Source organism: Equus quagga, chromosome 15 (genome assembly GCF_021613505.1).
Source record: "Equus quagga isolate Etosha38 chromosome 15, UCLA_HA_Equagga_1.0, whole genome shotgun sequence".
NCBI lineage: Eukaryota > Metazoa > Chordata > Mammalia > Perissodactyla > Equidae > Equus > Equus quagga.
The window spans coordinates 13,335,538-13,353,303 of record NC_060281.1 but is presented as its reverse complement, the minus strand read 5'-3'; the positions used below and the strand labels follow the sequence as shown (position 1 = coordinate 13,353,303).

At 44.1% G+C, this 17,766-nt stretch overlaps 1 protein-coding gene across 6 annotated transcripts in view; it reads right to left on the bottom strand.

The window, feature by feature from the left end:
• Positions 1-17,766, bottom strand: part of ELOVL5 (ELOVL fatty acid elongase 5) — a 69,583-nt gene that overhangs the window by 15,123 nt on the left and 36,694 nt on the right. For 5 of the 6 annotated variants that reach the window (XM_046639262.1, XM_046639264.1, XM_046639267.1 and 2 more), the window contains 2 exons: positions 8,749-8,814; positions 7,648-7,835 (listed from right to left, as the gene is read on the bottom strand). In XM_046639262.1, coding sequence (XP_046495218.1) covers positions 7,648-7,835; positions 8,749-8,814 — 254 coding nt within the window. Of the gene's footprint in view, positions 1-7,647; positions 7,836-8,748; positions 8,815-12,211; positions 12,319-12,553; positions 12,598-17,766 lie in introns of those variants that run through there. The other variant, XM_046639263.1, reaches the window with a different exon arrangement.

Below are 17,766 nucleotides of genomic sequence, written 5' to 3'. Positions count from 1 at the left end.
TTCACCAGCTCTGCTTGCAAAGCTTGAAGGCCCATGACTAGGTCTCAAGCGATGTTGCTCCTACTGTGGATGGAGCCCCAGCCAGAGCATCCTCTGCATAATTGAAAGAGACATCTGCAGCCGACCTACTCAGGCTTGCTTGGCAGACTAGGTCTGCTTTAGTTAAGGATTTGTAGAGTGACATGTTCCTTGTCACACCAGCTGCATGGCCAAGTTACCAAAGGTTTGCAGAGTCAGTTCAGAGGAGTCAGGCCTGGCTTTTGACCTACCCCAAAGCCTCCACTCTTTTGGAAGGCATCCCTGCCCCTCCCCCTGGGGGTGAGGGGGAGGGGAGGCTGTCTGGGCTGCATCCTTCTCTCCAGTTGCCCCACTGTGAGGCATTCTCTCGGGCAATGCCAGAGAAACAGAGAGGTGAGTAGCTGAGTGGGGTGCTTCCACTCCCCAAGAGAAGTTTCTTTCTGGGCAAGGAATTCCAGTTGTAAGGAATTAAGAGTGAGGAGTATTTTAGGCAATGCTCAGGCCTTTCTTACAAGTATGAATCTCACCAGATGTTTCAACTCCTCTATACTTCTGTTAAATGGGAAAAAGCAGAATAGAAAATATCTTTTTCAAAGTATTTTGGTAAGCAAAATAATTTTTTAATCAAATTCAATAATCGATTGCCAGGTCTTTTAAGTATTTTTCCAAATCCTATTTTCCCACCATAACATATCTATTTTAGGAAAGCCTAAAGGCAAAGGAAAACAAGACACTTTAGAATAGAATGTTTCCAAAGCAACTGCTCTGAGGTTCTATCGAGAAGTGCAAAGCCAGAGCCCTGGGAGGGACGGCCTGCTAGGTGCCTGGGGAGAGCCATGCTCCCGCAGCATGGAGCCCACAACTGCAGAGAGGTCAGAAAGCATGAGCTCAACACCCCGCCCATCAAATGCTCACTTTCTTTCATCTTCCAAATAAAGAAGCATCAGAAATCTTCAAAAGAATATTCAAAGAAAAAATACTGACTTCTGATTCCGGCAATGCAGCAAAGTGAACAAAAGCAGAGCCAACTCCCCCACTATTAACACATACAGAAATCCTACGCCAAACACGTCAAAAAAACATCATCACTGATGCCTAACTATAAGGTGAGGTTTTTTTCCCCCCAAAAAAATTATTCAGAGAAGAGGAAGTTAGCTTACATTCAAGTTCTTTAAATATCTTTCTTTTGTTTGGGGAAGACACATTTACCTGAGATGACCCCAGCAATACCATCTGGCATGCTTACACAGGACCCCCGACAACTGTGCTGTTTTTGTTTTTAAAGAGATAAAGAAATTTAACACAGGTTTCATAATTATTCCCAGAGACATGACCTCACAGATGTACCTGAAAGAAAACTTTTTAAAGAACATTTTATTTTATCTTGTCCTTTGAGGAAGATTAGCCTTGAGCTAACACCTGCTGCCAATCCTCCTCTTTTTGCTGAGGAAGACTGGCCCTGAGGTAGCATCCCTGCCCATCTTCCTCTACTTTACATGTGGGATGCCTGCCACAGCATGGCTTGACAAGCAGTGTCATGTCCACACCTGGGATCCAAACCAGCGAACCCTGGGCCACTGAAGCAAAACGTGAGAACTTAACTGCTGTGCCACTGGGCTGGCCCTAAAGAACATTTTAAAAAGCAATACAAGCAAATGGTTAAGTTTGGAGATCACTGGCACATATCTATATCATGAAGGAGAAAAAAACCAATGTTTCCATGTCATGGAATGAAAAAAAGAATGAGCAGTGAATTTTTAGAAATAAAAGGTACACAGTTATTGGAACTAAACATGAATGAAATGGATGAAACAGATTAGACACAACTGAAAGAATGAGTGAATTAGAAGAATGCGGAAGAGAGACATCAAGATGGAAAATAAGTGAGAGAGGATATGTAAAGTCTGAGAACGCCCAACACAGGTCTGATAGGAGCTCCAGAAGGAGACAATGCAGAGAGAGGAAGAGAGCCCCCAGCCACGGAGACAATGCCTGAGTATTTTCCGAATTAATGAAACAAATCAATTCTCACATTGAAGGCACGCAAGTCCAGAACAAGATAAACAAAAACAGATGACCACCTAGGCACACTATTATTTTATTTTTAAACACAATTTTAAAAGTACCTAGAAACAAAAAAATTACTTACAAAGGAACAAAAATGGGACTGCAGCAGAATTCTCTGGAATAAATTTTCAAAGTGCTAAGGAAAAATAACTGTCAATCTAGAATGTCACGTCCTAAAATACTATTCAAGCACAGAGACAAATAAACCGATGCTCACAGAGAGGCCGCGTTCACCCTTCACTGAAAAGAACTGTCGGAAGAAGAATGATCCTCCAAAGCAAAGAATGGATTTCACAGATCAATGGTGAGCAAAGAGAATCAGTATTGATTATCATGATTGTTTAGGACCTTGGAAGAAAGTGGAACTAAACATTTGCCAACAATAATATGGAAGATGGGGATCAGAGCTGAAATATCTAAGGTCCTTGTATCGTTCAGGAGAATAGAAATAATAATTCACTTTAGACTTTATTCAGTCAAGGATGTGTCTTAAAAACTTAGGGGTAACTACTAAAATAACAGAATGAGTAACTTTTAAGTCAGTAAAATGAAAAAAAGGAAATAATATAAAAATTCAACAGAAAGCAGGAAAGGAGGGGGAAAAGGGCAAAGAAAACATATACACACACACAAAAAGGTGATATAAATTATTCCAAAATAACAATTATGCTATATTAAAACAGATTAAATTTCCCCACTAAAAGACCAGAGACTGCCCAGATTCAGTCATTAAATTCCTATGTGTATACCTGGCAAAAAAATACGACTCAGACATGCACAATGGGACACATCTAAGAAAATTCAACACAACATTGTTAATGGCTAAGAACCTACATGTCCACCCAAAAAAAAAAATGGATAAAATGGTATAATAAATTCTAACACTGAAATACAGAAAAGTTAAAACTAACGAGTTAAATTTCTAAGATTCAATATGGATTCATCTCAAAATATACTGCTGACTATAAAAAGCTATTTGAAAGAGGAGAAACAATATACCATTTATGTACCAAAAAAACCTGTCTCAGAATATACCATATACTGTCACATATACATACATGTATAGTAAGAAGTATAAAAACATATCCAGAGCAGAAACAGATGAACTTTCGAAGAAAGTTACGCCTGGAATGGGGCTGTACTATAGATGCACTTAAGTAATGTTTCTTTTTTAAACAAAAAATTCAAGCCAATAATAAGTGTCAACATTTGTTAGGTACGTAGACACTATTTTTATGATTTTATTTTCCATATTTTGAAGTAGTTCCGAAATCAAAATTTAAAATAAAAATTGCAAAGGGAAAGAAAGAATATGTTTTGGACCTATGCCAATCCACATCCACTCATCCAGTTAGCTCTCAATCGCTGTTTTAAATCACATTTTCAACATTCTGAATGTTTGAGGGAGAGATCCCTCTCTCACACTAGTCACGTCATACAGTTCTAACTGCGGGGGAATATATACAAATACTCAAAAAACAATCTTGTTTGTAACCTGCGATTTCCCTTTGTTCAAGTCCAGCGGTGGTTCTGGCAGCTGCTTTTTCTATGCTACTGGTTCAGGATACGTCTGGTGGAGCCATACTAACAATGGGAAGAAAGAGGTGTGGAAGCGGCATTTTAATCACAGCCATCCTGTGAGCCAGCCACCTGTGTGTGGAGGTGAAGGCTGGAGGGCACATTCCCGGGCAGCCAGGAACAATGGGCAGGCCAAGGGGCTGACAAGTCTCTGCTCTGGAGCTTCAGTGCTGAGTCCTCGGTGCTCTCCTGACTTCCCAGAGGGACTGACGCTGGAGCAGAGTCCTCAAAAATGAGATGCAGATGGTCAAACCCAGGCGGGCTGAGGTCTGGAAGGAAGGTGGAGTTTATACGGGGTAGAGAAAGGTCCAAAGGAGCAAAGAGCCTGGTGTTGAGGGGGTCTGGGCAGAGCTGGGCATAATGGCAGGCGAGGACGGCTCAGCGTCCCCTCCGAGGGCAGAGCTAGCAGTGCTCTCCCTTAAAGCCGTGTGTGCCATGCAGAACTGCCCTGGCCTCCCAGCAGCTACCGATGAGCCCGGGGTCAGGGCACGGGCCTCAGGCGGGTCAACAGACACAGTCCCCTTTGGACCCCAGCCAACCAAGCACTTAGATCCTCTCTGCTTAGGGGGACAAGAGGCCAGAGGCGCGGAGGGAAGGGCAGACACGACAGTTCCACATCAGGCCAGAGCAGCTAGCTGTGTGGGAACCCCACGTGTGACCTGGTCACAAAGGAGCTGGGAGCCTTTGGGTGGGCCAGGGGAAAGAGGAGCCCAGCCTGGGTTCATACTACCTGACGAGGAAAAGCCACAATGCGGCATCAGGTAGGTGGGGATTCTCAGTCTGGGGCTGGGGACAAGGGGAAAGACGTGTGGACAGTTTGAAAAAACCATGGGGCTTCTACTCAAATAAAATACGCCCTGAATCTCAGGGGGCAGAAAGGCACACAAGATTTTTGTGTTTGCTCTGAGGACACAGTTTTCCAAAGCTGAGTAACGAATGCAAACTGAGTTGTTTCTCTTCTGTAACTTCACTTTTATTTCTGAGCCTTCAGCATTGACTGTGATCTTAGACAACACCTGATGTAACAAGTAAAAGCTAAAAGGCCTGCCGCAGAGTCCTGTACTTTCAATCTGAAACATCCCACCATTCAAGTATACTTCTCATCAGGGATTTCTGGTCTTCTTCCTGGAAATAAGCACTAGGTTCACGAGAATTACAAGTAACGCCACGTCTTTTCATTTCCTTTCTACCAAGTGCATAAACCATGAACAAGTCTACATTTTTTTTATAATTTAAACTCCGTTTCACAGTTTTAAAACTGTCATTTACTTATTTTCCTTCTTCTAGGAACTTTTACGTTTCAATGACTTTCTTTTCATTTCCTCTTTCTCTCCCTTCTTTCAAGATTTCTCGTCTCCTTTAAGTGACAGTTAATTTTATTTGTATTATTAACCTACAACTCGCCAAGGCAGCTGTGAATTCATGACACAGGATTAAATAAACAAAAATATCAATGACTACATATTTATTCTTAAAATTCTTTACAGACTCAGGTATGTAGATAAGCAGGAGAGTAAACAGACTAATAACCATGACCATGCCAATAGTGTGACCACAGGCAAACGGCTCCAACTCTTGGGACATTTCTGTGAAATGAGGGGCCCAACGGGGCTCCACGGTCACCTCAGTTTGTTTTGTTGGAAAACTCAGTGACTGCTTTCCCAGGCTTTACCATTCAATGGAATATAAATACTAAGTTTAAAAAGAAAACTCAGGGGCCGGCCCCGTGGCTGAGTGCTTAAGTTCGTGCGCCCCGCTTCGGCAGCGCAGGGTTTTGCAGGTTTGGATCCTGGGTGCAGACATGGTACTGCTCACCAGGCCACGCCGAGGTGGCATCCCACACAGCACAACCACAGGCACTCAGAACGAGAACCTACAACTATGCACTAGGGGGCTTTGGGGAGAAGAAGAAAAAAAAAAAAGATTGGCGACAGTTGTTAGCTCAGGTGCCAATCTTTAAAAAAATAAAAGAAAAAGAAAAATCGGTAGCTAAAAAGAAATTTAAAGCTTGAGAAAGGATATGTTTAACAGTATTACTGACAAGTTTATGAGAGTACAGGAAAAAAAGACAAAAATCAAACGTAAATATCATCTAACTTGGAGTCCTAGGGCTCATTTTCAACTCAGGGTTATCTGATGTGCGTCTATTTTTATAAACCTGATTTAATTCAAGGAAGGATCGTGAAGCAGAGATGAAGTTTCCTCTTCTGCGTATTTCTTAAGTCTCTGTACTCAGTGCTCAGACACGGCTCAACATCTTCTATTCTCACCAAGCTGTCAGAGGAAAATCTGAACTATCTATTACGATGTGTTTGGAACCCCCAAATTCGCTCCTATGCACATAGCAGCAATTTATACAGCAATTTCCTTCTCTTCTTTACAGAGGCTAAATTATGAAGTGATCGCTAGATCTCCAGGGCTTGAGAAACATATAAGGCAGAATCTTAAGTTCTATAGATTTAACAATCTTAAATATTTTTTTCTTTAGACTATTGCTATGCTTAATCATAACTTCTATAAAAGCTTTCTTAGGCAAATGACTCTATCATCTATCAATTATGGGAAAGGAAACAGTTCGCTCTGAAAACCTGACAGCTGGCTGCGGTTCCGTCCCTTGAACACAGAGAGACGTGCACAGTGCCGGGCCCAGGAGTCACTCCTGTGTACCGCCCCTGCCTCCAGGCCTGCCATATCCATGCTGGAGGCTAATTTAAACTGCCTTCAATCTAGAACAGGACAGAAAAAAGCAAAAGAGGAGTTGTAAGCATTTCACAGGATGTCAAGCATCAAAGAGTGATAGTAGCAGTATCTATCATTCTAATCATACAATCTCTACCTGGGCTTACGAAACACATGTGGGAGAATAAGACGCAGCTCTCGGGCAGACACACAGGGTGTCTTCCACTCGCTTATATACCCAAGTGCACGCCCGCACACAACCACATGCAGACAGGAGACAGCCTGAGGCTGATGGAGAACTCATTCTTTAAACACTAATTGGAAGACTGATGCTGATTTCTCGCCTTCCCCTCCTCCCCTTATCATCTTTACTACTCCTCGGAGAATTAAAGCCACAATAAAAGGTTAAACATCTAAATAGGAGTATTTGAAAGTGTTCACTTTACGTATGGCTTAGTTCTCCACCCCAGAGAGTTAGCAACAGTTCTGCGTCATAAGCCTGAGAGGTTGTAGTCCTTCCCCTAAAAACGTACACAGATGGAGCTTACCACCGGAGGCAGCTTTCCTCCTGCTTCAGCTTTACAGGCTCTATCACTGTACCGCGCAAAACAGGCAGGACAGAAGCGTAGATTCCAACTGTCTTTCGTTCTTAGGCAAGCTACAACGTTTGCCCTTGAGATCATCACATTTGGTTCTCAACATCCCAGTTACACAGACGAGATAATCTGGCCTGAACTTACACAGACCATTCAAACCCTAAACGTGCATCTCTCTATCCATTCTTCTTAGAGCTTTTAAAAAATAACTTGTCAAATCTCAAAGCTATTGACAGTTATCGGATCAGGATAGAGGGCTCACTTACCACAAACATACCCCCAACACAAGTACCACCCACTTCCTTCCTCCCCCACCGCCAAATGAGAACCAGGCATTTATTAAATGCTTAATAATAAAATGCTCATAGATCTGTTTTTCACACTGTTCACTTGCCACTCCGCATTTTGCCTGCATCAGAGTATTTCTGAAATATTTATTTTAATTCTGAATATAATAAGAAATGTAAATAACAGAAGCATCAATAGTAAAGCCTTCTCTTTTAGATATTGTAGAAGGCATATTTCTACAAACAACTCTGGCATTTTGAAAAATCAATTTCAAAACACACTCAAAATGCATTAATGTACTTGCTTCTCCCAGTTCTCTCCCGACCCCAAGCACCCGCGTTTCTTCATTTAGGAACACAATTCAGGATAGCGATCTGAGGACATTTAAGTGAGAGGAAGCCTGTGCTAACCCCTGACCTACCTCATAGAACATAAAGAGAGACAGCAATGTGAGTCCAAGGTTATACACCACTAAAATTCCCCGGCAAGAGAACGGCTGCCTCGTCTTCATGTATTTTGGTCCCAGCCATACAACTAGTAGGTATATGGCAGTGCAGATAAAAGTAGGTATATAATTGTCCAGAAGAAACCATCCTTTTACTCTGGTATCTGGAAAACAAAGGAAAATGATTAGTGATGAATCAGGCAGCTATGTGACAAGGCTACAGGGAGCATCCTTACACACAGCTTTGCATAACTGATCCAGATCAGCTGGAGTCATCGAATAGCTGAGTCAAAGGGCATGAGCATCTTAATTTCAACAGGAGACACAACACCCTCCAGAAAGGCTGCATCAGTTTAGACTCTTTCTCCACATCCTATTAGCACAGACGGTATCGAACATATTATTTCATCTGTGCCGTACTAATAGCTGAAGTTCCTTTTGTTTTCTTTTGTATTTTAAAAATCATGGGTGAAACTGAGAGTCTTTTCATCTCCTTAAAAGCCTCTTGTAGTTTTTCTATGAAACTTTCTGTGAACCTAAAACGCTCCTTCTTTATAGATGAGACATTATACATGACATTAAAAGAAGGCAAAAATGGAGCTGGTTTACTTCCTAAAAGATAATAAAAGATTAAGAGAAGTATAAAAAGTGAGTTCAGGTGTATATATTTACCTGTTGATGTGACAAAACGTGAAAGGACTTTAAAAAGCCCTTAAAATGTAAAAGGGGCAGAGTTTTCAACTCCTGCTGTCGCAGTGCATTCTGGAGACACACAGGACTGAGGAAAACATCCCACGGGTAAGGATGACCCTGCGGCATTCCCAGCCTCCAGATTTACGGACTGATCTCCAGCTAAAGTCAGCAGAGCGACACAGCAGCTGTGCTCTGCTCCAACAGCTAGGGGACATCGCCCCTTCAGTGACCACCAGAGGACTTCTCCAAGCCCCATGGTATCCAGGACAAAGTGTTACTTTCATCATAGAAAATGCTAATGTTTTCTAGACTCTCTTCATGCAATATTTACAAGTAGCTGTAATTGGTGGGTGAAGAGGTGAGCAAAACCGAAAAACGCCTTACCTCGGGGGCCCAGCAAAGCCCTGAAATAGGGACTCAGTGATGCATCAAAATTTTCCATTTTAAAACCTATTAAGAAAAAAAGACACTGATTAGTCTCTACTCAAAATGCTTTTTATACAGTATTTTTTCACAAAAGAACAAAAACGAATTGTTTTCAAGTAATATGCTATGGACAAGATTAAGTTCCTCATGTTCAAACGATTTTTGTTTTTAACTCACAGAAGTAACGTACGCGCTAGTTCTAATTTGAAAATCAAAAGGAAAGACACAAACCCATGAATTCACTTTATAAATGAAGCGCCAGTTTTCTGAACTTCTTTTCTCAGCTCCATAAAAACTCCTTCGTCGAAGCTGAAATTTCAGTGGGGAGAAGAGAATTGGATTGACAGGGGCAGAGCGGGGAGGGGCCCCTCTGGGAAGAACCAGAGCTTGAGGTAAGACAACAGAGACAGACAACCTCCTCCGAGAGAGGAATGCCACAGAGAAAGTTGGTTTCCTCTGCCTGTTACTTTTATTAATTATTGTTTTTAAATACTTCACGTCCACAGTAAAAAATTCACATATTAACAATAAAAAGAAGCGGTAAAAAAATCTGATCACTTCCCTCCAACCACACTCCCTAAGGGCCTCAGTCAGAAGGAACCTGATGGTGACATTTCTTGGGTCCACTTCTAGAGATTTTTCTTTTTGGGCACAAAAGAGGTCATGCCTAATGGGTGTTTTTTACAGTTGTGGACTACAGTCCATTAGGAGATGATCGAGTGAACTTAGCATTACAAATAATAACAAACTGATCCTGATCAGAGCGCCCTACCCTTAGTGAGAACGAATAAATATTGTTTCATAAATCTTTAGTGAACATATTTATAAGTATTATGTACTCAGCTGTGATATAAAATATATTCTTACTGTGAGAGGTCACAGGAAAAAGAAACTTAGAAAAAACACTGTGATATTGAGAAGTGTGTATCTTAATAAAACGTCTTAGAAACGGTCTCATATTAGTAGCTATAGATCTATCTCCGCCTTCTAAGATTTTATTTGTTGTTTGTGCTGTGGAGTGGATTCCAACTCCTAGCGCCCCTGAGTACAGCAGAGCGGAACCCTGCACGGTCTTTTTGGGCCATCCTCTCACATTCCAGCACTATTTCAGACAATGCTCTGCTGCTATTCACAGGGTTTTCATGGCCAATTTTTTTGGAAGTGGGCGGCCAGGTCTTTCTTCCTAGTCTGTCTGAGTCTGGAAGCTCCGCTGAAACCTGTCCACCATGGGTGACCCTGCTGGTGTTTGAAATCCCGGTGGCATAGCTTTCAGCAACAGCGACACACAGCCGACAGGACAACCGACAGATGGATGGTGTGGTTCCCTGATGGGAAACAAAAGCGGGCCATGGCAGTGAGAGCGCCAGATCTTAACCGCTGGACCACCAGGGCTGGCTCTAGGATTTTATAGCTCCCTACATTTCCCCCCAGTTTAAGAATTACAGTTAGAGGGGAGCGCAGATTTTGCATCTGTATACTGATGAGATTTCCTACATTAAAGTTGGGAGGCATATATTTTCAACTTTCCTGGTCATTACTCTCATAGAAATAACCACAAGTATTTTACGTCCCAAGAGCAATGGTAAAATCGGTTTTATTAACTAAGCTGTTAATCATTTAATGCTACTCCTCTTCCTTGGCTTGCAACACTGAAGTGTTCGCATTCTTTGGCTAATTTAGGATAAACTACTTTATCCGGGAAATTACCCAAAGGGTTGCAGTAGTCACAACTGAGCCAATCCAGCCAGTTGTGAGACAGAGATGGTAAGGCCATCAAAGATACTCTGAGAGCAGAAGGTAGTAGGGTTCTGTCCTGACATCTGTCCAGCCCCAGGGCAGAACAGAGGAGGGTACGACTCCCTCAACCCATGGCTGGAAACCAGGAAGCCACCAGCACCCACATATCCAAGTGCCAACAATTAGGTATGTCACCTCTGTCCCTCCATAGTTACACAACCACAGCACTAGATCACTTCTGCTATTCAAAAATTAAACATCTTTTAGACAAATTGTACTCTGAAGGCCACTCTGGTCTTGAGCCATTCTTCTCCTCCAGACTGAACCTCTTGAGGGGACAGAAATTCTAGAGCATCTAGAAGAGAATTGGTTAGCGTTGCATTTCCTCAACAGAATTCCTCTTAAGAAGGACCCAACCCTTAAATAAGAAATGCTGCATCTATCACAGGCTATGAGAAGTCCTGCAGTTAAAAAATAACTTAATGGTATCTAATTTTTTCATCATCTATTGAAAATCATCTGGCAAATGCAAGTTTTGGAAAACAATAGTCACGTTTTTATGGAATTGAAATCACTCTAACACAATTTAACTTCATCCGTGACGGACGGTAGGCCATGCACAGCCATGCACTGCGTAATGACGTTCTGGTCGACGACTGACCACGTAAATGACGGCGGTCTCATAAGATTAGTCCCAGAGAGCCTAGGCATGTAGTAGGCTATATCAGCTAGGTGTGTGTAAGTGCACTCTGTGATCACACAACGACAAAAGCGCCTAACGACGCGTTTCTCAGAATGTGTCCCTGTCGCATGAGTATATATGGAGGGCACAGGGTCCTCTGAACCCCAATAAAAAGTGAATAAAGACATAGCTCACGGACATACAAAGTCATGAACACCATGACTACTGGACTGAATTACTGATGGACAAGCTGCCCACTGCGGACAGATTCTTCGAAGACACTTTAAATCTAGATCCTGCTATTACAGAGGAGTACACAGTTTATTAATGGTCACGTTAAACGTAGAATAATCAGGTATTAAGCACGAAGGGGCTGAGAGCAGGTGTGAGGCAGAACAGGTTGGCAGGTGACTGAGTGGTTCAATGCTGAGCTCTCTAACAGACAATGTGGCTTTGAAATATTTTTTCTACTTACTAGAAATGTGACTTTGGACAAATTATTTAACCTCCTATCTGTAAAATGGGGGTAAACAGTAAAGAAACTGCCTCTCAGGTTGTTCAGAAGATCACACGATTCAATATACACAGGTCCTCAAGAGCGGTAGCTGGTATGCAGAGTAAGCCCTTACTGTTTCCTACAGTATGTTTGCCAGAGGTCCAACTCCATAATGAACAGTGCCAACCATCTGCGGCTGCCCGTGCTTCCCAGCTGGGACACCGCTGGCATTCCGTCCCTGGCCCCTGTCCACTAAATGCCATCAGTGAGCCCCCAGTCGTCATGACAACCCACAGTGTCCGCCTCAAGTCCTAACATCCCTGGGGGACAGCAGTGGAGGATGGGGGAGCTGATACCATCTCGGGAGAGAGAGGACTTGTTGGTATGAGACATTATCTAAACCAGAAAGACAAGGCTAAGATGGACGTACTAATTAAATACACAAATATCAAGCATTTGCTGTGTACAAAGGATTGGCAAACAGAGAGGAACACAAAGGACCATACCTGGAGACCTAGAACAAACCAGACACTCACGATGGGGAAGCAGCTGGGCGCGGTCAAGCAAAACCAAAATCCAGTCTGCAAGTGAGCAGGTGCTGGACTGATGCACACTGCAACAAACCGTATTTACACAGTCAATACCAAGCTGTGAAAACAACACGCAAGTCACCGTATCCTGGGCTCTAACATCAGGAAAATACCCGGCAAAAGCAGTAAGGTAATCATTCTAGTTTTTAACTAGGAGGCCTTTCAGAGGGCCGGAACCAGTTTTGGTTTCTAAGTAAGGAGGATATAGAAAAGCTGAAACAAGAGTAAAGAGATGTTTAAAAATGATGGGAAACAGACCTGTGGGGTGGAACTGGGGGGAAGATCATCCATGGACTTGGAAAAAAAAAATGAGGCCCAGGAATCGCTAAAAATGACCTGTTATTACAAGGACAACAATGCCTGGGACAGAGCTCAGCCTGAGAACCCAGGCTAACATCACGGCACCAGAAAAGCAGCTTGACGGAACAGAAGGAAAATTTCAGTCCAAGAGTGCTGGGCCCAGCAGCAGGCGACCAAAGAGAGTGTGGAATGCAGTATTTTGAGATCTCGGAGAATTCTGTTACAAGCCATCTGTCCTGAGTAATCTGGAATTGAGGCCCTCGGAAGCTGGCAGGCACAGGAGCACTCCTGCATCTTTCGAGACGGAACGCGTTCTCTGCAGAAGCGAGCAGGAGGGGATCTTGTCAATAACAGCACATCTGTTCTCAGCACTTCTTCTCAGCTTGAGAATTCTTCTCTGAGGTTCACAGAACTTTTCATAACCAAACTTAGGAACATAGGAAATAGCTAGCAAAACATTCTCTAAAAGAACATACGTGGAAAATAATAATTTTCAAAGAGGCTGCTCGTGATTCCTGAAATGCCTATGTTGAAAAGGAGGAAAGGACGGGTAGAGGGGAGGCCCCTGGAACACAGGGCAATCAGCACAGTCCTGACCTGTGAATCACAGGCCTGATTCTGGGCTGGACTCAGACAGGCTAAGTGTTTTCCCCAAACTCTCCCTACTACGCCCCCACTGGACATGGACCGTAATGTTCTCAGACAGGGCTGTTTGTTTCCACACCGGTTACTAAGAGACATCTTCAAAGGTTTACTCTCGTCGTTCACTCAGCACGATGTCACGTTTCTGTCTGGCCAGCCATGTACCTAGCCCCCTCGACACCACGTGTTCGCTTCTTCATTCATACCACACCCTTGCCAGGTGCCCATTACTAAGGCCCTGAGGGATACTGCAGGCTGGGGGAGAAATACACACACACACATAGTACGTATGTAAAGTAACTGTTAAGCAAGAAAAAATAAAGCAGGCTAATGGGGTCACGGCACAGAAGCTTACTTTGAAAGATGCTGTTAGAAAAGGCCACCCTGAGAAGGTGACAACAGAGCAGAGACCTGCATGAGAGAGCAAGCTACCTGTCCATCAAGAGAAAGGGCACTCCAGTTAGAGGCGTAGGTGGGTGCTATGGCCCCGAGGCCAGGCTACTGGGCAGGCTCCAGGACCACAGGCAGGGCTGGAATGGTGGGTGGGCAGTGAGGCGGGTTGCCTGCCTTCCACGTGCTGCGTGGCGGCCCAGACCTCACTCTGTAGTGGTCCGTAAAAACCAATCACACAGCACAACCTGCAGAGAGCAAGCGGCCACCAGGCTGGGAAGAGAGGAAGGTGCCGATCGTGAACTGCCCTTGCTGCACCGTGCCCCATCTCCCGGCTGCAGCCTGCTGCGGCACCCTGTTCTTCTCCCCCACCGCCCGGCAGAGCCTATCTGCTGTGACCAGTAACATACAGGAGGTCTCGGCAATGACGTCTTACCTGCCAGGCTGGTGAACTGGCACTTGTTGAGTGGCCTGTGGGCCGAGCTACACTCTTCTGTACTTTTCTAAAGGGCACAGGGCTCTGCACAACCAGACACTTTGCCTAGTGATCTGGAACCGTGGGAACGGCATGACCTACTTTGTGTAAGTGGTCTACCCGCACTGCCAGCCTGCAGTCTGCCTGGCCGCTGCGGTTCCTCCACCTTCCCAGCTGCATGTGGCCAGTGATCTCACTTCCTAATAACCTGAGTCACCCTCCAGGCAGCCTGGGCGAGCTGGGCCAAGTGGGAACACAGCTGCCTCTGTACAATTGTACTAGCAGGGACCAAGCCCAGGCGCTGGGCCCATGGAAGGGGAGCTCTGGTCCTAAATGCAGCAAAAGAATAAGCCATTCTTTGATCTGGCTGATTCCCCACACGCAGACAGGAAAAGGGACATGGCTGGGGATGGTCAGCACCTCCCAGGAACCAGCTTCAGGCTCACACCAAGCCAAGCATCGCTTCCCCAGCCTCTCTAACCAGGAGTCTGTGACACCCACTCCATCTACGGGACTTCCCAGACGTACAGGTCCTTACAGGGACTAAAAGGATCTGTTAAAAAAAAACAAAAAAGCCAACCATAACAGTATCCAAAAGCTATTCACTAATTCAAGGCCACACACAGAAAATGATGACAATGAAAACAGAACAGGGCTGGAAAAGAAAGGCAGGGAAATTACAAGAGATTTTAAAGAATTCCTCTTTCATGCACGTTTTCCAAAAGACACTCTTAGTTGAAAGCCACTTCCCACTATGAAATTCTGGTGTGTTTCTGGTAACCACCCAGCTGTACGATAATTGTCCCTCATCATAAGTAGCTCGTTAAAAAAATTAATTGGAGCTGGTCATTCTCTCTAAATTACCCTAGATTAAAAGAGGATGTGAGAGTCAGCACACTCTCACTTGAGTGAAGGATGAGTTCTGTATCCCGGGGCAAGTGGCTGGTACACGTCCTCAGGGCTCCAGGATAGAGACCAGCCTCAGGCTCAACTCAGGAGAAAGGTCAGAACTACCACACACGAACTACAAAAACCTGGAAGACTGACGAAAGCAAAGCACAAAAGGGCAAACCCGAATCCTCCATCGAGAGCCCTGCTCACGTGGAAAATCCATCTGTCAGCCAGCTCTCTCCAGGAGCAGTGTGCCCAGGTGGATGGTCTGCGGGAGGTTAAACAGGCATCAGTGTTCACTCTGATCTAATATCAAGAGAGTCCGCTGAAGGTGTGTTTGAACAAAGACACTACAATAAGCTCTATGGCAAAGCAGTCCCTCTTCCCTTCCATTTGGCTCCCAGGAGGGACAATAAAATGGGAGAGAATGGGGAACAGGTGTGGGGGGGGCAATGGAACAAGGTGGGGGCGTGAACGAGAGATGGCACAGTAAGCGGCTTCCATCACAATTCTCAGGATGAAGTTATCTATCCCAAATGCAAATGCTAGTCACCACAGCCATCTCTATCTGGAGCAGGAGAAAGTGTGAAGGCTGCTCAGCAAATGAAAAGGAATGGGATCTTAGAGTAAAGCTGTTTTAAAAGACATCAAGATTAAAAAAAGAAACTTAGTATAGTAAAGAAAGTTAATTTCCTAAACCCACAACCAGTCCGCTCACTCTAAAGCTTCGCAGGAAAGCTCTCTAGAGCCCAGGTTTGGTTCTTCTTGCCGCTGAGGCAATCGTGGCAGGGAGCAGGCAGCTTGCTCTGAAAGCCCCTTTCCTAGGAAATCAGTCAAGTTACCCTGCTTTTGGCTTAAAAAGATGTTTATTGCAGACGTTTACCTTCTGGTTAGCATAACTTCCTCATCGCATCCTGTCTTATTTATTTTTTGAATTCTCACAGTTCATCTGAAAATAAGTCAGTTGAGCTGAGCTGACCAGCTACAAGCGGTCCGGAGGAAATTTCCCGCCATCTGCTCTTCTCTCCTACCCAGTCCTCCCTTTTAACAGTCAATTTGTGCTAAGCGGGCATGGGAACAGTCTCCAGGTTGGCGGCCGGTGACACAAAAAGTTATATGGTGTGTTAATTTGGTAGTCACAACGCTGTTTCTTGGAAGGTTTTTCTAGCTTGGAGAAAATCAGCTCTGGAATGAGAGGAAAATAAACACACCTTGCTCAGAAATTTTAAGACAGAAAACACTGTCATAAAGACCACAAAGGAAAGAACAGCTAAGTACTAACAAGCTTTCACATATGAAAGTGAATCGACAACAGAATCCTTTTCGAATGTCAGCATCTAAATAATGTAACTCAGATTAAATCTTGGCTCAAGAGAAATTATCTGCCACATCGACAGCGGTACCGTCATTCTGACAGCCCAGGAACCCATGCTTACTCTTTTTTCCTCGGAGAGTTCCCCTACTTTCTAACCTCCATTCTAAAGGCATAACAAACTCTTGTTAATACAGTCATCCCTCAGAATCCGAGGGGATTGGTTCCAGGATCCCCCAGGATAAGAAATTCACAGATGCTCGAGCCCCTTATAGACAATGGCGTGGTATTTGAATATAACTTACACACATCCTCCCGTATACTATAAATCATCTCTAGATTACTTATAATACCTAATACAATGTAAACACGACGTAAATAGTTATTATACTGTATGGTTTGGGGAATGACAAGAAAAAAAATTCTGTACACATTCAGTACAGATACAATCATCGTGGGCCTTCCAATCTGCACGTGGTTGAATCCATGGATGCAGGACCCGTGGATATAGAGGGCCGAGTGTACCCCGACGGAGGCATTTTCTCCCACCATCCATCATACGCGTAGAAAAAGAACACAGCCCTGTTTGGGACCTTAGATAAGTAACTGGAAAACGAGGGCACTGATGCGCACAGAAGCACGGCTACAAGGTAGCTCCGTGGTGAAAGGAGGCCGAACGACCTTATTCTGGTATAATGGACAAGCTTGGGGGAAATGTACGTGTTGCAACAGCATTTGTACAAAAATAAGATTAGACAGGTTAAAAGAGAAGCCCTAATCTTCCAGCTCCTTGGTTGCCACCCATTACTTAAAAAGCACTCTTTTAACCATGGCTGGAGACGGACATTTGCTAAAGCAGGGGCGAGGCACCACCGTGGCTTTCTTGTGATGTGAATTATCTGTGGTGCCTCCTCCCTGCCCTCCCTTGTCTTCACTTCCAACCCCTTCTCCCAGGCCCAGGGTACAGGTTAGAGGCTCCCCTTCGGCCTCTTGTAGTTCTGCTGGCTGGACAACTCATTTAGCACACAGCAATTTCTATTTTCATATGACTTGGATACTTATGTTCTCAGGTATTATAGGAACATACTCTGTACCATTTCGGTTAAAGCCCAAATTCATGAACAGCAAGTACTCCCATTTGTTCAATGCGTGCAACAATTATCTGTGGGTAACACTACAAGTGAGGAGATATGCCTGCTATTACAAAACAAAAGGGAGGGAAAACAGTGTTAAGCACTGACACTCAAGAGCCCACCATGGCAGCTTCCCAGAACAAGGACTAAACCTAGTTACAGAAGGCATTTTCTCAGGGAAAAGTTCCCCCATGCTGGTGATCTGGAATTCTAATGGAAACATTCTAGTCTTGTCTGTTACATGATCAACAAAGGCATTTTACAAGGTGCAAAAGAAACAAACACCAGAACGATAACACACACACCCACACCCCTCTTAAACATGCAA